The following is an 18,213-nucleotide window of genomic DNA, read 5'->3' as shown; positions in this document are numbered from 1 at the left end:
TTTTGTGGACTTAAAAAAAGCATTTGACACAGTGCCACGTAACAAACTTTGGAACATAATGGAAGATTTGGAAGTTTCTAAAGAACTTAGGTCTGCTATTCACATAATGTATGAGCAGGTCAAAGCTAAAACCAAAACGATGGAAGGGCTATCAGAGGATTTTGGTAGCAACATTGAGGTTAAGCAAGGGTGTCTGCTATCTCCAACTTTATTCATGCTCTATATTGACAAGTTAAAAGAATGGATAAACAAGACCAATAGTGAGGTGGTACAACTGGCCCACTTTGTGATGAGATTGCTCTTATGTTCAAACGATCTCATAATACTTGCTAGAATGGCCAAAGGTTTGAAAGAACATTTGAAAGCACTAGAAAGTTTTTGCAATGAAGTGGGAATGCAAGTGAACACTAGCAAAATCAAAGTAATGATCTTCTCGCTGAAGAAGAATAGGGGTATACAGGACGAGTTCCTGTTTGAGGGTAAGCCACTTGAGATTGTGGAGTACAAATACTTGGGCATAGATTTTCATAACAAACTCAAATTAGGATACATGCAGATCAAAATGGATCCAAGGGGGTTGGAAGGCGTTATATTCTTTACAAAACAGGTGCAGGAACGCAAAATTATGAGATTAGAAGATTATGAAAACTCTTTTTGGTTTGTCAAGGATTGCCTAGCATACAACGACATTAGATTTGGTTATACAAAGATATTGCAAAACAAGGACTTCAACTACTTATTCAAGGAAGATCAAGTGAAGAGAACGACGACTTTGATTATCAAACTTCAGAGGAGGAGGACAAGTTAACCAAAACTTTGCAGCTAGATTAGTTCCGCTCTTGCCTTGGGGGTGATCGTGTAGGTCTCATAGGCTACTTTAGCCTCACAGACGTCATTAAAATCTATTGTGTAGGTCCCATAGACTATGTTAACCTTATAGACATCATTAAAATCTGTCATATCATATTATATCCTACCGTACCTTGAGAGGGTGATGGTGTGGGTCCCATAGGCTACTTTAGCCTCTTAGACGAATCTATGATATCGTATCATTCATTCAAACATAAAATCGACTCTCCACAACAAAATTCATTAAATCAGGATAGTTAAGCCGAAAATTTAGGATATTCTAGTAACAATCGACAGTTCTTTTATTTGGCGGCAATCGCTGGCACACTGCAATGGAGGAGGCGGAAGTGGAGGTGAAGGTTCGAACCCTGGGCGGGGAAAGCATCACGATCAAAATTGGCAGAGAAGAGACTGTGAAGGACCTCAAGGCCAGGCTTATTCTCCACCAGTCCAATTTCACTCCGAACTTTCATCTTTACTTGCGGGTAAGTCACATTGTGAAATATATACTTGAAATTGAATCTTATGTCACCCAATTTCTGGCAGCCCTCTTCATGTAAAGTTTATTTAACACTTATGAAAGGCATGACAAGCCTCCATTCGGGCCTTACAAGTCTCTTCTAATTCAAGACTGGGATTGGAAATTTCTGTAACCAGTTTTTATTTTTTTTTTAGGGGAATTTATGGTTTTAAGCTGTTGAAACTAAGAGTTCCCATGCTTCTATCCCATGTTTCTTTGCAGAGCTAAATTCAATGAAATGTTGTGAAGTGATATGTTCCAAACTGTATCAGCCACTAATTGAACAGCAACTTGAGTTTTCTAACCTTCTGGAGATTTGCCGGGCAGAACTCAAATCTACCTAGAACCTATGGTTTTTGTTAACTTTTCAGTTTTTTCCAGTCATTCAAAATATCTGAAAACTTAAAAACTTATGAGGTAGTTTATAAATTATTATTTTCTGGTTTCTTTAAATTTTTTTTCTGCTTGCACTCAGTTATTTTCTCAAACAAAAACGTGAGCGGAGAAAATAGAAATGTTTGTAGGGAACGAATAAGAGTTGGGAGCTCATTAGGGTGTGGGAATGCTGTGGATGAAGTGAGACAGCATAACTTGTTCGAATGTCCTTCCGTCCTCGCAGGATCTTATGTAGAAGTCCTATTCAAACCTTTTAGACCTCTTCTCCAATTTGTAACATCGGTAAGCAAACATATAAATATACTTCTTCTCCAATTTGTAACATCGGTAAGCAAACATATAAATATACTAAGTGATAAGAGTAAAATTTCGAAAAAAATCGACATTAAATTTATTTTATATAATTAAAAAAATAATATAAGTAATATATTTACAAATTGTTGAAATAGATTGACATTGCTAATTAATTAAATTAAATAACTCAATATTATTTTAAAATATTTATTTATTTATTAAATAATAATGTTATATTGAATAACATAAAATTTGAATGAAGTTTGGAATGTATAAATTTTTGTTCAAATTCACATTACATAGATGAATTTGATGTATCCCGTGATTTAGAATATAAACATTTGAGTGGGAGTAGAGTTTGATTGTGTTATTTGTACAAAGAAAGCTACACTAATATACCTCATCACCTTTGTTGGACATTATAGGACGAAGATTAAGGTTTGTTCAAAGATAACCATAGTAAATAGGCAGAGCTAACTCGTTCGTTTGTGGAGGGAGAGACAATCTAAGCTTATGTGAGAGAGTTTACAAAATCTACGATGCCATCCATGGTTGTGCATGGAGACATTTTTTAAGAGGAAAGAGGAAGACTAGTAAGAGGTTGGGGACAATTGTAGGGACGTTGAATTTGCAATCATAGGAAGTGGTAGAATCTTAGTTGCCAATTTTCATGAGGCACAATCTCTTTGCTTTAAGCAAATGTTGAAAGATACAAATATCTTTGGTTCCTTATACCCCCCCATAGAATACAAACCATGCACTAGGTTCCTTGATAGAATGTTTCAAGGTTAGTTTGTTGATGGAGGACACAAGGCAAACTTGGTAAAGGACAAGCTGCTCTATTATCATGGATAGTTAGACTAAGATTAGATATTGGTTGCTCATCAATATTATAGTCCCGTATGTTGCTGGCTCTTGTTTTTTAGAATTGTTGGTTTTTAAGGAAGCGAATTTCTTATTTCATATTTTGGAGGATGCCATAGAGGTTGGGTACTCGAATGTTGTCCATGTGGTTATTGATTTAGCATGTGTGTGTACGTTAGCTGACATGATGTTGGAAAGTGTTCACAAGCACATTTTGGGGACCTCGTGTTGTGTTTAGATGTTGAACAATGTATTGAAGGGCATAGAGAAGATATTTTGGGTGAAGAGAGTGGTGATAGAAGTGAGATATGCAAATCTGCAACCACCACAGCTCACACCCTTTAGGACTTTCTTGAAGAAAGAATTTCTCAAACTATGGGAATTATGTAAGTTGGATATTTTATTTTTTAGGGAAGATGCTTGTGGTGTTAGAGCATCCTCAATTAACGATGGTTAAACCAAAGTGGGGTAGATAGCTAGAGGTGAACACAACTAAAGAATGAAAGAAATATTTAGATGTTCATGTGTAGAATGTTAAGACTTAGGAACATGCATTTATAGATGTCACGTGGTGATGTTTAAATTATGTATTAACAACTGGTGTAGAATGCTACTGGCAAATGGTTTCAAACTGCCCATAAATGGTTTGGAAAACATGTTTTGTCAAAAATTTATTTTAGCAAGAAAGGCTAAAAGCTATTCCAAGGAATTAGTTAATGTGGACTCATCAACCTGACAGAATCTATTTTCAGATGTTCTACTCATTCCTATATTTATGTTGCATCTTAGACGAAGATTTTTCTTTGCCATGTCTAGTTGTGCCGCACAATTGAGCAAACTTTAATTTGGAGATTTGGAGATCATTTGGATCTGGAAGAGGATTTTGTCGCAACACAATTTAGCCTGAAATATAATCTATTTATAATCCTGTTTTTATGACTTGGTGTGATAGCTCTCTACTATCATTTATGAGAGTTAATACTATACTCAAGTGTTAGGGCTGCCATGATTTGATAGGTTCATTTTTGGGCTGCATATGGGGTTGATGCAGAGATAAATTCAACGGAAGCAATATCAAAAGGAACCAGCACCAGCAAGAGATATATAATAAAATTCTTCTTAATTAATTCATCAAATGAACAGCATATACATTTGCTCTCCTATAGATTTCTTCTCCCGATAATTTCATATCCCAAAAACTTGCCTTAAACCTAAACCTAAACCTAAAACTCTATTTATACTTGCTAAGACTGTCTACGGAAAATTCTAGATTATTACAAAATAGGAAGAAAGCTTATAGAATACTCTAGATCAATATAGAATGGGGAAAAATGACCCCACAATGATCTGTACGAATCCCAAGAAGAGATCTTATCGTGAAGACAAAATCGGAATAAATTCATCATGCAGAAATCACGTCCAAAATATTTTATGTGGGTGCTCTTGCACCATACTCCACAGGAAATTTTATCTCAAGCCCACTTGAGATGAGCGCTTGTAGAGTGGTACCTTGCTTCTTGATATCTTGTTCGGTCATCTACACAACATCTGCATCCGAATAACTTTTGAGTTTTACCAAATACTACTTGGACTCATTTCCTCTTGTCTGCTTTATGACTTTGGTGTCAAGTATTCTTTCTACCTATGGTGTTTGCTTAAATGGTAGACTTTGAATGTCTTCTGTATCAACAATTTGTCCTGTATCAATTTCTTCAGTGGGTGCTTTGAATGGTGTGAGGTCTGCTATTTTGAAGATGGGAAAAATGCCAATTTCAAGTGGCAATCGAATCTCATAAGCATTGGTTCCAAACTTCTTCAATATTTGACAAGGACCTAGTTTTCTCAACATAAGCTTGGTAGATTTACCTTTTGGTAGCCTCTCTTTCTTGAGATTTGCCCATACTAAATCTCCCACTTCAAACTCTAAGTGTCTTTGTTTCTGAACTGCATGCTTCTTATACTTGTCAGAGGTTTGTTGGAGTTGTGCTTTGACTTCATCATGGATTTCTTTTACGGCTATAGCAAATTCTTCTCCTTGGGCACTAACTTGTTGCTGTGAACTCATGTCTCTTAACTCAAAAATCCCTCTAGGATGAATTCCATACACCACTTGAAATGGTGACTTTCCTGTACTTTTATTGATGGAGTCATTCTATGCAAATTCAGCTTGGGATAGGATTACATCCCATTTTGCTGTATGTTGTCTTGTGAGTGTTCTTAACAAATTGCCCAATGTTCTATTAACTACCCCTATTTGGCCATTAGTTTGAGGGTGGTAGGCTGATGAGAATGATAAATTGGTTCCAAGTTTCCTCCATAAAGTTCTTCAAAAGTGTCCAACAAACTTCACATCCCTGTTTGAAACTATGTTGAGAGGTAGCTCGTGAATCCTTATGACTTCCTTGAAAAAGAGATCTGCTATATGAGAGGCATCATAGGTCGACTTACATAGTAAGAAGTGAGCCATTTTGCTGAACTTATCTACGACAACAAATACACTATCATGCCCCTTTTGTGTCCGTGGAAGCCCCATTACAAAATCCATCGTTATGCTTTCCCAGGGTCTAGATGGTATTGGCAAAGGTTGATAAAGCCCAGCATTTGTAGTCCTTCCTTTGGCCCTTTGACAAATCATACATGTTTCCACAAAGTTTCTAACATCAGTCTGAAGTTTAGGCCAATAGTAGTACCTTCTAACCAATTCTAAGGTTTTATCCAAACCAAAATGTCCATCCATTGTTCCACTACACTTCTCTTTGATAATGTTTGTCCTCATAGAGCACCTGTGTACACATAGTTGTCCTCCTTTGAAAAGAAGTTTGTCTTGTATCAAAAAATCAGGAAATTCAGCATGGTATCTTTCACCAAACTCCATACATACCTTGTATCAAAAAATCAGGAAATTCAGCATGGTATCTTTCACCAAACTCCATACATACCTTGTAGATATTGCCAAAATCTGGATCTGCTACATACATGTCTTTGAGTACTTCAATTCCCACACTTTCTAGCTATATCTGGGAGACAGTTAGATTCCTTCTACTAAGAGCATCAGCAACCTTGTTTGATATGCCCTTCTTATGCTTGATGGTGAAGGTATAGGCGTGCCTATGACTTAATTTGTCTTGGCTATTCAGAAAACTAAAGGCTTGGTTATCAGTATACACAACAAACTCCTTTGGCAACAAGTAGTGTCTCCACCTTTTGAGAGCTTGAACCAATGCATACATTTCTTGGTCATATGAAGAGTATTTCTGCTTGGCTTCATTGAGTTTTTCACTTGGGAAAGCCACTGGTTTTCCTTCTTGACTAAGAACTGCCCCTATAGCAACCTTGCTAGCATCACATTCTCCTTAGAAAACTTTGTTAAAATCAGGTAAAGAAAGAATTGGCTGCTCACTAACCTTTTTCTTGAGCAATTCAAAAGCTTCATTTGCTGATTGACTCTATGCAAACTTACACTTCCTTCCTCCTTTAATAGTTTCTAACATAGGAGCACATATATGACTGAAATTTCTTATGAATTTCCTATAAAATGTAGCAAGACCATGAAAGCTTCTAACATCTCCAACTGTTCTTGGGGTTGGCCAGGATAGTATAACACTTACCTTATTTTTATCCATTTTCAAGCTACCTTTGGAGATGACAAAACCAAGATATGTCATTTCCTCTTGCATGAACAAACACTTTTCCAAATTTATTACCAATTTCTCCTCATGAAGTCTTCTCAAAACCATGTCAATGTGTTCTAGGTGTTCTTCCTTTGTCTTGTTGAAAATTAATATGTCATCTAAATATACTATGATGAACTTACCATTGAAGTCTTTGAGTATTTCATTCATAAGTCTCATGAAGGTACTAGGAGCATTAGAGAGTCTAAATGGCATTACCTTCCATTCATATAATCCATCATTGGTTTTGAATGCTGTCTTCCATTCATCTCCAGCTCTTATCCTTATTTGATGGTACCCACTTTTTAAGTCAATCTTGGAGAAATACTTTGCACCTCTCAAACAATCAAGCAAATCTTCAATTCTTGGCATTGGAAACCTATATCTGATTGTAATCTTATTAATGGCTCTAGAATCAACGCACAACTTTCAGGTTCCTTCCTTCTTGGGTGCCAAAACAGCAGGTACAACACATGGGCTTTAGCTTTTCGTAATCAAGCCAGAATCGAGTAACTCCTTTACTTGTCTAGCAATCTCCTCATTTTATTGAGGTGTCATCTTGTATGCAGCCTTATTCGGTCAAGTAGCTCCAAGAATGAAATCAATACAATGACTAATGTCTCGTATAGGTGGTAAAGACTTTGGCATACCTTCTAAAATCAAACCTTCATACTTATCCAAAAGTTCTTTCACTTCATTAGGAATTGTCTTCTTTGTTTCAGCCTCCTTTCTGTCATTTCCTATTGGTTCTTGTGGTTGTGGGTTAGGTAGCAAAAGAAAACAAGGTTTAGGTTCATCCTTCATGTCCTGTAAGAATTCCTTTTTATCAACCATCATAATTTTGGCTTCTCTCTCTTTATTTTCTTCCACTTCTTCATGATTAGCAAATGGAATCAATCTAATCACTTTTCCATCCTTCTTGATGGTGTATATATCGAGTTTTTCATCATTTTGTGCCTGCAAATCATACTGCCAGGGCCTACCAAATAATAGGTGGCATGCATCCATGTGAACTATATCACACAAAATTCTGTCCTTATACTTTCCAATCTGAAAATCAACCCATGCTTGCTCATTTACAAGAGTTTGTTGACCCTTTTTTAGCCACAAAACCCTATAAGGAAAAGGATGAGGTATCCTCCTAAGTTTTAACTTTTGAACCATCTCAAGAGAAACTAAATTCTTAGTAGATCCTGAGTCAATAATGACTTTACATACCTTACCTCCGGATTTGCAAGCAGTCCTAAAGATAGTTTTCCTTTATGGTGGTTCCATGGTAATAGGCACTTTCAAAAGTGTTCTTTTCATCATTAAACTTTCTCCTTTTTTAGGTACACTATCTGAATCAGCCATCTCCTTCTCTTGGTATTCATCATCTTGTACCGAATGTGTTCTTCTTTCACCTTGTGAACTTGAACTTGCTCTATCCGGACACCTAGATGCATAATGTCCCTCCTTATTGCAATTGAAACAAATAATTGGATTTGCCCTTCTACCACCAAATCCACCTCTGAAATTTCCTTCGCTTTGACTGGTTTCTTGCTTTATCTCCTTATGATCTTCATGGTTTTGTCCTCTTCCTTGGAAATTTCCTCTTCCCCTTTGATTTCTTCCTCTTCCTCTGCTATTTTGTTCTTGTCTTCTTTTCAATTTGGCTTCCACCTTCAAAGCTAGTTGATAACACTTCTGTACTGTATCAGGACACAATAAATTAAGTTCTTCTTGAATGTTCAACCTCAATCCATTGAGATATCTAGCAACTTTTACACTTTCACATTCACTCTGCTTTGCCCTCAAGCTTATTTTTTGGAATTCTTCAGTATAGGCTGTGACATCTAGCTCCTTTTGTCTTAAACTTTGTCTCCTTCGATGAAGTTGGATTTCATAATCCTCAAGTAAGTATGTTTCTCTCACCTTGGCACACATCCTTTCCCATGAAGTTATCATGTTCTTACCTTCTTTGACCCTTTCTCCTTGAGTGAAAGTCCACCAAGTGAAGGCTGGTCCCTTCAACTTTGACTTGGCAATTTTTACCTTGTCCTTCTCTACTATATTTTCACATTCAAAAAGGTTGTTCAAGGCTTCTATCCAATCCACAACAGCATCAGCATCCATCTTTCCCGAGAAGATGGGTAGGTCACCTTTGGCATCCTTCTTGCCAACTCTTTCAAGGGCTTCTATAAAGTATCTCTAGTCTGCAAATAAGTTAACCACCTCCTGCTCAGGGGTATCCTCTTCTTCCCTTTCTTCCTCTTGCTCTGAGGAAATCTTTGCTGCTTTTTCTATCCGGCCCTTCATCTTCTCAAATTCATCTAATAACCACTTATTGATTTTCTCATGTTCTTGCATCTTCTTTGCCAGTTCAGCATTGGTGACCATGTTTGATGTTTCAGCTTTTGACTCTGATCCAGACATAAAATCTAATTGCCTCAGGAGCTTTCCTCAAGCTCTGATACCAAAAATGATGCGGAGATAAATTCAACAGAAGCAATATCAAAAGGAACCAGCACCAGCAAGAGATATATAATAAAATTCTTCTTAATTAATTCATCAAATGAACAGCATATACATTTGCTCTCCTATAGATTTCTTCTCCCCGTAATTTCATATCCCAAAAACTTGCCCTAAACCTAAACCTAAACCTAAACCTAAAACTCTATTTATACTTGCTAAGGCGGTCTACGAAATTTTTTAGATTATTACAAAATAGGAAGAACAACTTATAGAATACTCTAGATCAATGTAGAATGGGGAAGAATGACCTCACAATGATTTGTACGAATCCCAAGAAAAGATCTTATCGTAAAGACAAAATTGGAATAAATTCTTCATGCAGAAATCACGTCCAAAATATTTTATGTGGGTGCTCTTGCACCAGGGGTCTTTAAATAGTGAACCATTTTTTCCATAATTCCAGTATCCACAATCAGGCACGGGTTATTGCAGAAGACTTCTGCCAGAAGTTGCAGCTTCAGGTTCACGTTTACAAGTTTCTATTTCAGTTTTATGTTTTTGTCAATTTTTTAGATGAAACATTATCTATGATGAAAAATACTTTTGTGTCTATCTATATGCCCAACAAACACTTCTACCTTCAAATTATGTGATTTCATTCTCCTCAACAAGATTTGGGGGTGGATTCATCTTGCTGCTTGAAAAAATGTGAGCCATATTATTATTAAAGAAAACGCCTCATCTACTAATGCAGTTCCTACCTTTTGTATGTGGCGAGCTTAGGGTTTTAACTCTCAATAATTTATTCCTTACAAAAATACCCAACTCTGTTTCAGGCTTTGCCTGTTTGACAGCACTCTATTTGGTCAATATACAAGTGAAGAACAAAACTGTTCAAGTGATGTTGCAGTTGTGTCTAATTCTAGAAATTTTAGCCCTCCGCAGTAGCAACAGATTTAAGAGATTAAAAATCCGCTCTAAGACTCTTAGTTCTCTCGATTTGTCTTCTAACAGACCATCAACTGAATTCTGCAATATCTCATTACAAGTAGAATGTAATTGCTTAAAAAATGGGGTGCTAAATAGATTATGAAATAATTTGAGCATAACACTAGCTGTACAGTATCTGCCCCCGATGATGTAGATTCCTTTGAGATCTATTCATAAATAAATTATTCTGATTTAAACTTCTTCACTTCAACCTTATCTGCAAACTTGACTTTCCGCTGTTGCATACGCTGCAATAGAAAGCACAAAAACACGTTCAATTTACATCTCTTACCATCCTAAATTGTTGTAATAATGATGTTTTTAGTAGTAAGAGAAATAGTTGCATTCATAACTTGAGCATAGTTATATTGGAAGGAGCATTAACTAGGGCATTCTGCTTACCCCTGAATGTAATTCTGTAGCATTAAGAAACCCCTCCTTGACATATCTCAGGAGAACACCAGAGGTCGCCATTTTTACCAGAAATACAAGAACCAAAGAGTTAAATTTGCAGCCAAGAACCTGTGCTAATAACAATACTTTGTCTATTAGCGAGACTTGGGAATACCATCTAAGCACGCGGCTGCTCCACGAACTTGTTCTCTTCCCTCTCGCATTCCTGCCAGACTGCTTGGGTACTCTTCCTTTTGATTTTGGACATGACTACAGCTCCATATAGTTTAATAGACGTAGAAACCCATCTCTCTCTAACATCCGCGTGTTCATTTTGAAGGTGTTTGAAGCTTGGGAAGAGTACAAGTTGGTAGCATGCATTGGGTTCCTCTAGAGGCAGATCAAACATTCGAGAAAGTTGTCACATGATCAGCACAGAATCTAATCTACTCCTTTCTAGCTGCTTCGTGGACGTCTCTTTTCCTCAAATTGAGGAAAACAGTTTAGGTTGAATTTCAAATAATGTCTACTATGTTTAAATATGCCTATTAGTTGTGGTATGACTGTTATTTTAAATTATTAATATAAACTAAATATGATATATTCATAGCAAAAATTATATATATAGGAAATGCTTGCTAGCAGAAGAAATTTCAAAATGCCAAAGCTTACAAATATTATTGTGGTATTTAATGCTTCACTTGGCTTGTCCACTCAATTATTTCAGCTGTGACCACCATCACCTAGATTGTAAGATTCTCTCATTTTCAACTATATGCCTTTCATTTTAAAATTTTAATGCATGCACTAGTTTGGAATTTGGATAGTTATATAATGTTATATGGTTCAGATATGAGTATTGCAGGGTACATTCAAATTCATGTGAATTTGTTTTGGTACATAGAAATAATATTTAGCACATGAGATTTATCAATTGTCTATTAAACTTGTCTACTTTAATCTTTTTAGTCATATAATCTATGTGTATATGCCTCTATTCTACATAAAAAATAAAATCTATGCTATCAATTTGAAATCTTTCCTTCAGTTTTTTATCTCTTCAATTTTTCTGTACTAATAAAACCTATCGGCTTACCCTTTGCACCTCTTTCTGGTGCAAGTGCTAGTTCATAAAAATTCATAGAAATTGAAAGTATACATTGTGGATGCTACACATAACTACATCCCTCTTGTGTGGTCAATGCCTTCTGAATTTTGTATCTCGTTTTTTTTCCTGTAGCTACAATACTTATGTTTGATTTGGTGCCTGTAAATTACAAGCAATATGTCATAATAATCGCAGTAAATACTTAAATCTGCAATATTCTGCACATCTGTAAGCGTTTGGCAACTTCCTTGACTTGCTTCATTCATCTATGTGACAACCTCTAATGTTTCTTGTCGATACCATATACTTTATTTGTTAGGCGTGCTGTCTATACTGTCCTGTCTATGTTGATCAGCCTGCATCTTATTGTGCTGTATAAGCTATTTTTGATTTGCTCTAATTGGCTAGTCTGTATGCCAGTTCAACTGTTCTCATTATTTCTGGGGCAACCTGTTGTCAGTATCACTGTTTTTCACTCTTAATAAATTTTCAGAATGTTTAATCAAATTTTGCTCCTTCAATTGCCTAATGTTTGGTTCCTTTTTCAGGGGTCTAAATTAGATGTGGGAGCTCAAATGAGTTCTCTTCGGTTGCAAGAGAGTGAATTTATGGTCCTCATGCCATTTACAAAGAAGCAGCACCCAAACGATATTGGTGTCAGTGGAATAACTTCAAAATTAGATATTCCTGCAAACGATTACAAACAAAACCGAATTGGGGAGAGCACTGATAGCATATCACTGTTGTGTTGTAAAGCAAAGATATCAGGGACAGATATAACCGAGTCTTCAGGAAAGCATACTCTAGCCATTGCAGATGCTGCCTGGCATGATATTATTTCAGATTTAGATTTGTTGAATACTTCATCAATTTTTTTACCTGATGTGTGGTGTTCAGACAATGGCACCAAAAGTGTATTGGGAAAAAGGAACGAATTGCATGATAATCAAGAAGGGGATGTGAGCAGAGCAGTTGGGATTTCATTAAATTCCTTTAGATTGAATGAGATTAGAAGCGTCAAACAGGATAAGGATTCAGACAGAAAAAGGAAAAAAATGAAAGGTATAAATTATGACAAATCATCAGAAGTAACAGAAAACTTAATTAAGAATTCTAGATCTGGATCTGTTGAGATTCTTGATGAAAGGAGCCATGCACTTGGTGAACAGTTTAAAATATTTTTGGCAAATGATCCACAAGAAATTTATGCTTCAAAGTTATCAAAGCTCATTAGGGATACAGATATTGAGTTGAGAATTCTATGTGGGAGCTTGAACAAAAATTTTGGAGGAGAGGAAAATAGTGGAAAGAAAAGGGAAGTTTGTTCTTATCCTCCTGCTTTAGAAAGACTGATCAAGGTCTTCAAGCTTCTGAACACTGTTTATGGGTTCTTGGAAAAACAGCACATGCAAGCTACTTGGAATAATATCAAAGGAGCATTGAAGCAGCTCTGCTGTCATGGGTTTGAAGAAGTTACTTTGAAGGACATTGAGCAACTTGCAAAACTTTGCCCAAAGGTAGCTAAATGTACAAGTAAATTTTTTGTTGTTCAAATTTCTAAAAAAGCTGATAACTTTAATGAAAATGTCAATGCTCAGAGTTTTCACTCTATTTATAAGACAATAATGTTCTTATGTACAAAATGGGAGGTGTCATCAAGATGGTGATTGAATTCAAGTGTCTCAAATTGTTTTCTGACACATTAAATTTATATATTTTCTGTTGATTATTATTAATGAAATTCTTATGAATTTTTTTGGACAATGATTCATTTTTTTCTTTTATATTATGATCAGCAGATTTGGTATGTAGGTTTGTTATTTTACTTCTCATTCAGTGAACATGCTTGAATTTGTAATGATGCATTCAAACTTTTCCCCCTTTATCACTGTTCTTTATATTTCAGCTCTCATAGTTCTCCTCCTTTAAATTTGCCAATTGGTTGTTTGGCTCCTAGTGGCGTATTGTCTGAAATGAACCAAATTGAGATCTGAAAATTCTGGAGAGGAAAATTGTTATAAACTGTCTGAAAAATATATCTCTACAAACCAAATAAACCTTGTGTTCCATGGAGATTTGTCCCCTAACTTGTTACCCCCACCCCTGCCTCGGAAATGTTCAGGTACTTGGGGACTTATTTAGCCCCTACCTTGTTACCACCATTGCCTAAGACAGCCCCTTATTTAGCAGCGACTCAAACTTGAGCTCCAATTTTGTTACAAACCTACCAATTTCATCTGTTGAATAGAGACATCCATATTTTTTTTTAATGTGTGTCATTTTACAGTTGAAAGTCAGAGCCTTTGGGCTCTTAGCTATAATCCTCGTATAATATGCATGCACATTGACAATGAAAGCATTTGAGTTATGTTAATTTGTTTGCCAATGCTCATGTGCTATCCCAATTCAAGTCTAATATCATGGGTTTAAGCTTTTACAATGTCTATGAATGCTTTAACAATGGAATGCTATGAATATTGGATACTTCTCTATATTTTTTGAAGATTTCTCTATTTCTTATTGGCTGCCCCCTACCCTCCCCTAAAAATTGACCCAAAAGTACCCTTGTACCAGAAACACGTCTTGCTGTTTCCTGCCGTCCCTGTCCCTGAAACTTGGTGGAATGGTCCTGATTGATAATAAACTCACTATCTGAAACAATAAAATTCTTTTCTACTACCACCAATACACAGAACTACCAAAGTTCTCAGGCAAGTCCCTGCTATCTGTGATGGTGGACCAATCTTCAATATTGAAACGTTGGTCTGCATAGTTCCAAACAATTTTATCAGAATATACAGTTTTTCCACCACTAATCCTATCCACACTTTTTTGTCATAAAGCAATCTATAGATGTGCATGATTTTTTCTCCTCTCCTAAAACAATTGGTGGCTTTTGCATGGAGTTATTCTCATTTTATTTTCTTAGAATAGGCTTATGCTATATTTTTATCATCTTTTCCGAGAATAGACTTGTGCTTAATGCTTATTGTATCCCCCCTGAGAAAGCAAAACATTTTTAGTGTCATTCTTGTTTATTGAGCTCATTGAAGTCCTAATTTCCGAGATTACTTCTTCCCCAGTCTGTTTACTCTATTGGTAAAGAAATCAACGCATACAGACAATGGAACAGAATAGCAAAATTATATTCGCATATGCCAGAACATACATTAGGCCTCATAATATTTGCAGTGATAGATGATTGATGATTTACAATGATCCCGGACAGGATATAAATACTACCGCCGAACCTTCCCGAAGGGTTTTGTCAGCCACAAAATTACATCCGCTACAAACTATTTACCCGTCGGCTACAAAATACAAAACACCGATGACAATCATTCCGTTGGCTACAGAATACAAAACACCGACGACAGTCAATCCGTCGGCTACAGAAACACCGCCGGAACCATCCAGTCGGTTGACACCATCCCCCCCAAAAAAATAGTCGTCTCTTGACGACTAACAAAATATCTGAGACAAATTAACAAACAAAATACATTAACGAACTAACTGCAACAAGAAAAATCTGCTTCTGCCACATCACTTTTACATTCATCCCGTTGCATTTGTAGTCTCTGCTAACACAATACTGTCTCCTCAAGCTGACCTTGATAGCCACCCGTGCTGCTTTCTCTGTCCAACTCCTTGGTACCCCGAGCCAAGTGTCGCTGCACTGCCTCCAACTGGATGATCAACTCCTCCTGAGCTCTCTACGCATCCACCAAGACAGTCTCACAGCCAACACCTGCTCCCATTGTCTCTGGTACACAACACTCTATGCCTGCAGCAGCTCCAGGTCTTCATCAACTGGTCAGACTCCCACGACTGATATCCGCAACGACTGGGGGGGCAGGGTCGAGGGGCAGCGCCTTGGGTGCGCTCAAGACCAAATTAACACTTTGGAACCCACATAAAAATGCACGGAACACACTGTTTTTGCCATTTTCTGCCAATTTAACCACTGCTGCTTCCCCTTCCCTTTGACATCATTTGTTACTCATTCCGAACCACTTGAATCTGTCGTCGTTTTTTTTTTTTTTTTTTAGAAAACCCCGCACACCCATCTTCTACATAGACTCAACAATCTCTCCTCCGCAAATGAGAAACAAAACTCCAACAATCTTTCGCTGAAACCACTCCTTCGGCAATGAGAAGCTCAACAATTCTTTCGGCAATGAAAACAGACAGATAGATCATGCTGCGGAAGATCTCCCGTGGAACAGTTCGCAGACATCTGTCGCAGGACAGCTACTCGTGGGACATGTCTGCGAACTTCTGTCGCGGGACATGTCCGTGGACCTCTGTCGCGGGACAGTCCGCGGACCTCACCCGCGGGACTTTTACTATACTATTTAAATTTTTTTTTTTTTTCTATATTTTTTTTATTATTATTATTATTTTTTAATAATAATATATATATATATATATTTTTCCTCAAAAAATATACAAAGCACCTCAAATTTGCCTCTGACCGTTGCCATTCGGCAATGACGATGGAGTCCCCTTCTGCGACAATGACAGAGTCTTCCTGGCACCATATATTTTGAATTTGGATCCGTTGACTGCCGGAGGTACCTTCTGCCCATCCAAAGTTGATAATCTGTTCACTCCATTGTCGCCGACCTTCCGAATCTAATATGGTCCAACCCATCTGGCCGTAAACTTTTCCACTTTGATTTCATTCTGACCGTCGTACGCCTTACGTCTGTTCTGTGCCACCTCCATCGCCCACTGTGCCTGCGGTCGTCGCGCAACTGGATTATTTCCTTGCTGTCGGTGCCCTTCCACTAATTTTATGCTGCGATGTAACCTTTTCTTTCCGCGCGGTCCATTCACCATGTACCGGACAGTGGGATCTTTCGTTTTTCTGTGTTCAGACTGTATGTTCTGCCCCTCAGCTTTAGCCATGGCAGCTTTTCCTTCTTCCGCTTCCCTGCATTCCTCCAGACATTCATTTTCCTGTGTTTTGTCACGTTCGTCGACCGTTAACATATTGCAACTCGGAAACAGTTCGCAGTCTTCTATCTGCCAGTGGAACAGGCCATTCACCGAGTCCAAGTCGTCGTCATTGGATCCTCCATCAAGTCTCAATACTCCTTCGTCTGGTTCCATTCTCTTCTTTCCTTCGTCGTCACTTTCGCCGTCACTTTCTGAATCTGACGATGCTACCTCCTCACCGACCATTTGTGTATGCAGGTCAATTGTCAATCTTTTGCCTCCGCGCTCCATTGATAGGGTATTTCGTTTCCAATCATGTTTTACTTTTGCTTGCACCAACCAATCCCGTCCCAGAATAGCATCATATCCTTTTCTTTTTAATGGAATGACCACGAAGTCCAATAAAAATGGTTGTGTTCCAATAGTTACCGATTGCGCCTTCAAGATTCCTAATGGTTTGATTCTGTGTTGGTTTGCCGTGAGCAACTGGAATGTAGATGGCCACAATGTCGGCTTTCCCAACTTCTTCCAAGTATCCTTTGGTAACACATTCACGCCGGATGCTCTATTGACAATTGTGTCTGTCAGAACCTTTTCCAAAATCCCCATCTCGACGATCGCCGGATGCCTTCCCGTTGTGAGTGCTAGAAGCATTGGGTCGGTTGTTGTCGTCAGACTACTGTCCCTTCCTGTGTCCTCCGTTGCTTGCTGAAATGGTGTATGATTTAGAATGGCCGTCCGTAATTGGGGCATTGTGAGAAGGAGGTCACTTATCTTGACCGGTATCTCTGTTTGTAAGATCTGTCGTACAATGTTTTGTTCGGCGAAGTTCCTTGCCAAGGTGCCGGTGATGTCCTTCAACCAAGATGTCTTCGTCGACGATGCCTTTGCAATTTTTGCCTGCGCTTCCCCCAATTTTTTGTTTTTCTCCGCTTGCCTCCGTGTAATTGCCAGAACCTCCACTTCATCCATGCCAACAGTGATCAAGTTTACTCCAGACTTTGGACACTTGGAATCTTCGTGATCGCCGGGTCCGCACCATCTGCATAATAATTTCGGTGTGTTTGTTGCTGTATAATCCCGCGCAAAATGACCCCACAAATTACATGCTCGGCATTGAACGATTGGCCGTCTGTTTGCATCATACTGAGTTCGACTTTGGCTCCCATTATTATTGTTATTGTTTGCATTGTTGTTATTTTGCCCTCTGCTATTATTCCTGTACCCTCTGGATGTGGCAACATCAATGTTTGCATTTCTGTTACTGCCCGACGGGGAAGCCTGTTGCGTAAGAAGCACCTGCGAAGATCCTCTTGTCTTCATGTTAAAGGGACAGTCCTTTGTCGAATGGCCCATGATCTGACATATGTCACAAAATTGGTTCTTTGGACACGATCCTTTAGTATGATTGTTAGTCTTACACTCCGTGCACCACAGTTCATTGCCTTTTGGCTCCTTCTGCATGTTTTTAAACTCCTTCATCATGCAAACCATATCCTTCTGTAGGGCACGAACCTTCTTGCTGCTGCCTTCGTCGTCGCTGCTATCATCTCCGACAGGCTCGTCGTCATTAGAATCAGAGGAGCTTGTTTTCTTCTTCTTTGTCTTTTGTTCACTTTCAAGGTCCAGTGCTCTGTTATACGCATCCACATATGATGACGATGGGACAATTTTCATTTTCCTCCGCAATTTCGATCGTAGGCCATCCACGAACCATCTTTTCTGCAATTCGT

General features: G+C 37.9%; 1 protein-coding gene across 1 annotated transcript in view; it reads left to right on the top strand.

Annotated features, from left to right (window-relative positions):
* Nucleotides 1-1,063: 1,063 nt before the first annotated feature.
* LOC149539618 (UBQ, helicase-c and DEAD-like helicase domain-containing protein) overlaps nt 1,064-18,213 on the top strand; it is a 349,808-nt gene continuing 332,658 nt past the window's right edge. The window contains exons 1-2 of the mRNA XM_089800846.1: nt 1,064-1,334; nt 12,088-13,056. Of these exons, the coding sequence (XP_089656972.1) occupies nt 1,182-1,334; nt 12,088-13,056 (1,122 nt within the window). The 5' untranslated portion in view covers nt 1,064-1,181. The remainder of the gene's footprint in view (nt 1,335-12,087; nt 13,057-18,213) is intronic.

This window comes from Cupressus sempervirens, chromosome 9, assembly GCF_028749045.1.
Source record: "Cupressus sempervirens isolate cs-2001-9-10 chromosome 9, ASM2874904v1, whole genome shotgun sequence".
NCBI classification, from domain to species: Eukaryota; Viridiplantae; Streptophyta; class Pinopsida; order Cupressales; family Cupressaceae; genus Cupressus; species Cupressus sempervirens.
This window is presented reverse-complemented; position numbering and strand designations above follow the sequence as displayed.